Source organism: Mya arenaria, chromosome 8, assembly GCF_026914265.1.
Source record: "Mya arenaria isolate MELC-2E11 chromosome 8, ASM2691426v1".
NCBI classification, from domain to species: Eukaryota; Metazoa; Mollusca; class Bivalvia; order Myida; family Myidae; genus Mya; species Mya arenaria.
The window spans coordinates 15,166,145-15,170,648 of record NC_069129.1 but is presented as its reverse complement, the minus strand read 5'-3'; the positions used below and the strand labels follow the sequence as shown (position 1 = coordinate 15,170,648).

At 34.9% G+C, this 4,504-nt stretch overlaps 1 protein-coding gene across 1 annotated transcript; it reads left to right on the top strand.

Annotated features, from left to right (window-relative positions):
- Positions 1 to 1,028: 1,028 nt before the first annotated feature.
- On the top strand, positions 1,029 to 2,582 carry LOC128243995 (uncharacterized). Its single transcript, XM_052962011.1, has one exon. The coding sequence runs from the start codon at positions 1,029 to 1,031 to the stop codon at positions 2,385 to 2,387; it is 1,359 nt and encodes a 452-aa protein (XP_052817971.1). The 3' UTR covers positions 2,388 to 2,582.
- The last annotated feature ends 1,922 nt before the right edge of the window (positions 2,583 to 4,504 follow it).

Here is a 4,504-nt window from a genome sequence, read left to right as displayed (position 1 = left end):
AAAACATATCAAATAAAACGATGATGATGATGATGATGATGATGATGATGATGATGATGATGATGATGGATGAAATAATAAGTATAGTTTTATTATTAACAAAACAATTTTAAAATTTCTTTAATCTTTAATACAACTGTGGAAACACCCATGCCGAAAATGATGATTGAAATAATAATTATGTGTAATTTTAATATCACCACCACAAGTTTACAATTAATTATCAATGAATGGATACTGCAGTTAAAACAAGTTTGATGCTGTTTCTTGAAATTATATTTCCTTCAGATTCAATCGTGTGTCCTATCTCAAATACAATTGTGGAAACCCGTATGTTTTCAATCAAATAAAATTGTTTGTGTGTGTGTTCCATTGCTTAACAAACATTCCTTGAAAAACATGATCTGTTGAAATGCGGCGGTAAATAAGCCTCTTCTTGCTTCCCTGGGTCGCTTATCTCATCTAAACGAATCTCTAAAATAACATTATCTGGCTTTTATCGATAGAACTTATGTCAAAATAATGTTTATAATTTGGGTGGTCAAATTTTTGCAGGAAATATTTTCAAAATAAACACATTTTCTACCTCGTGCTATTGTGGGCGTGTGAAAGTATTGACTGCTCTGCGTAAGAATACTCGATAATCGCCGCTGATTGGCTAGTGTTTTTAGTGTCACGCCTTCTGGTCAGGTAATGGGCGGTAATTACAGAGCGAGGTGCTATCAATTTCGAGTGTTGTTTAAATTAATGTTCCTTTATTTTGCTATCATCGAGCTAAACTTAAATTAAACAACTACTTGCAATTTGATTGGGTTAAATATAAATACTACATGGCTTACCTTGCAATTTATTCTCAGATTTGAATTGCACTCGGAATAGTTCAAAACATTGTGACTTTGTAACTAAAAAATCATCACACGTCAAAAAATAAATGTTTTGTGGCTGACTTATAAGAGAATATAATAAGCGGTTACTTCAATAGTTTGCAAAACAGGACTAAGATATTCAGTGCTCAAAATAGCATCGAAATGTCTTCACCTCCGCTTCAAGGAGAGTTGGTGCCACATCCTGGGTTTTCGCCGTTTTGCGCGCCCAATGCGGCTACCGCCTTCCATGGCGGCTACGGATCCCTGGGTGCTGGGGTGCCCGGAAATCCTTATGCGTTTCCGGGAGTATTCTACCATTCAATGGACATCAACCGCGCTTACGCAATGCGGATGATGGAGGAGTTGCAACGCCGGGAGCAGCCACAGAAGCCGCCGTACAGCTATATCGCACTCATCGCCATGGCCATCAAGAGCGCACCTGACCGGAAGATCACTTTGAACGGCATTTACCAGTTTATCATGGAGCGTTTCCCGTATTACCACGATAACAAACAAGGCTGGCAGAACAGTATCCGGCACAACCTCAGTTTGAATGACTGTTTTGTGAAAGTTTCGAGGGAAAAGGGGAAACCAGGAAAAGGGAACTACTGGACGCTGGACACCAACTGCGAGGAGATGTTTGAAAAGGGTAACTACCGCAGACGCAAAAGGAGGGTTAAAATTCCAATGAAGGATGCTCAAGGAAATGACATTAATGACGGAAAATATGAAACTGTTGGTGATGATGGATCGGACGTTGATTCCCTTGATGAACTGAATGTAACTTCAGGAGATGAAGATGAAAAAGACTCAAGGAAGAAGGACGTGTCCGCAGTGTCTTCTGTGAATGATAGTGGAATAGCTGTTGGTGGAAGCAGCGCATCGGAGGACGAACATTCGAGGGATTCAACTGATGTTGCATTATGTTTTAAAAATAGATATGACTGTGATAGGGCGATAGACGATGGAAAACAAGCCGTTGGGCCTGATCTTCCTGTGCGGAGTCATTTCGGCGGAATTAAACGAAAACTTTTCACTATTGACAGTATTATGGGTGTTGACAGAAACGATTGCAAAGAAAATTCAGCAAATGAATTTAATTTCAAAACCACAGAAAATTCTGCAGAAAATGGGATCGAGCGCCCAGCCAAAAGACAGAAAACCGATATATATGACAAAATTCCGAGCCCGCCTCCAAAAATTATAGACCTGAAGGGCGGAAACATGAGCACTCTTCAATTGTCGCTGGCCAGCGGTCTCTATGGCATGGGATTACAGCAGATGTACGCCAACATTCCCTCGCCTTACAGCCTCGCCCCTCAGATGTGGGCTTCCGGATTCCCCGCGGCCGCCTCATCGGCGGCGGCCATGCACGACCTCCTGTTTCAGCAGGGATCACGGCAGCTCGTTGGAGGATTTCCCGGAAGAAGAAGCAGCTTGTCGCCAAGCGACAGTCTGGATTCGCCACGCGCTTTGCACGTGCAAACCGCGCCTCTGCACTCCACACCTCGAATCCAGTAAAATTCGTAGTTCTTGTCTAAGAGTGTGTATCGTCCTTGCTATTATTATAACTGATACATGTTCACAAATAATTGTGTGTTTCTAAACAGTATCTGTTTTTCGTTACGTTTAACTCTTTTTATGACTTCTTTAATTGAAAAGCTAGTTAGAGGACATTTAATATGACGCTGTCACTGCCAAAAAAATAATAATAAGCATTTGACATCCGCCAAGAGACATTAATATAAGTGTTCTTGAATTGTTATATTTATATTTTAAGTGAACATATTTTATGCTGTTATTTGATTCATATTTTCATCACTTGTGTTTGAGTGTTGCTAAATAAATTTTGTTAGTAATCCGACTTTGACTTTCTCTACTATTATTTTATTCTTCACGTTTTTAAAACAAATATGGGCCGTATATTCACGGAAATTACGATGACAAATATCGCATGATCAAGAATTTCATTTTTTATTTTTAAACTTTAAAAACTTTATTGAAAACTTATGCAAAGTCCTGCAAGTAATGCAGGAATCGTTTACAAACGGATCAAATTAACAACAAATGAAGAATGGAAAACGGCTGACTATAAGTTACTTTGTGCGAAAAAAGGAAAAAAATAATAACGTTTAGTTTAATTTAAAATAAATTAGTAGCTTTTTTGAAAGAGATTCGGTTGATATTTTAATGCAGATGTTTTACCTGCAAATTCACGCTTATTATTGTTACTTAAACTTGAACTTGAATACATAGTGTCGAAATACATATTAAATCTTCTCAGAAATTTGAATTCGAAAAGCGGTCGTACTTTACGAACTGGATAGATGGCGCCATTGAGTCCAAACTGTGTGATATATTAATTCTTGTATATTGAGATTAAAACCGAAAAAAAAAACATGTAAAGCTTAAATATGAAATCTTAAAGCATACTTTATAATATTGCTAAGATTTGATCGGATGCCCGCCTCTATTGACATTGAAATCTACAATAAAATTTGATGTTAAATACATTAATTTAGAGAATGTATTAAGTTAGAATATGATTTATTATGTACTAAAATTAATCATATATTTATGAAATAATATCAATCTATTCGCAAACAAGGTTTGAATAAGTTTCGTTTGATACCTTGCTTCGATATAAATCATAATATGATTAAAATATTATTTCAATTAAATAATTATAGCTTATTAACTGATTCTGCACAATGTAAGGCTAAAAAAAATTGTTTGTTTCCGCTTACCCGACCGATCTGATATTTTCCTCCCGCCCAACACTTTATGTTGCCAGAGTGTTGACTGTTTTCCTTATTTTTTTCTAAAACATATGCATTTTTTTGAGTGATCATGTTAAAATTTGACCATTTTATGTTTATAACTTTCTACAATAGTGGCATACCCTGATTTGAATCGGTTTGGTTCAGAATGCAGGTTCTCAAAAAGAAATATATATATATATATATATATGTATTAGAACAAAATGCCTACTCTATTTCTTTTGGATATTTTAGTGGAAACGAAGAACTTTTGTTTGTCCTAATCATATTTTTTTCTATTTTCCAAATGTTGACATAGCAACACAAAACAGGGCACGAATGTGCTACAACGGCAAAACATCTTGAATTAGACCGAGACTTCGACTTTCCAAGCAAATTGTGTTTTTAAATAAATTGTCTGTATTTCTGAAAACCAGATTAGTGTCTGTTCATACAGTTTCACTTTATTTTATTATTATTATTATTATTATTATTATTATTATTATTATTTATTTTATTTTATTTTATTTTATTTTATTTTATTTTATTCTTATTTATTTTTATTTTATTTATTTAATTATTTATTTATTTATTTTTTATTTATTTTTTTTTTGGGGGGGGGGGTAGATGGGGAGGTTCATTATAAGAAGTCTTCCTTAATAAACACAAAGTTAATGAAATCCGCAAAAAGTTGAATCTGCTGAATTTTAAACATAGATTGATATAAAATAAGGCGAATCGTTGTAAAATCTTTAATGTGTATAATGAAAATATATGAAGTTTAGAAATGCACATTGCAATATATTTATTGCCAAAATACTTGTCAATGAAGAGATTTTGGAATACTAAGTATGAAATATTCAATTTTCTTAGACTGAA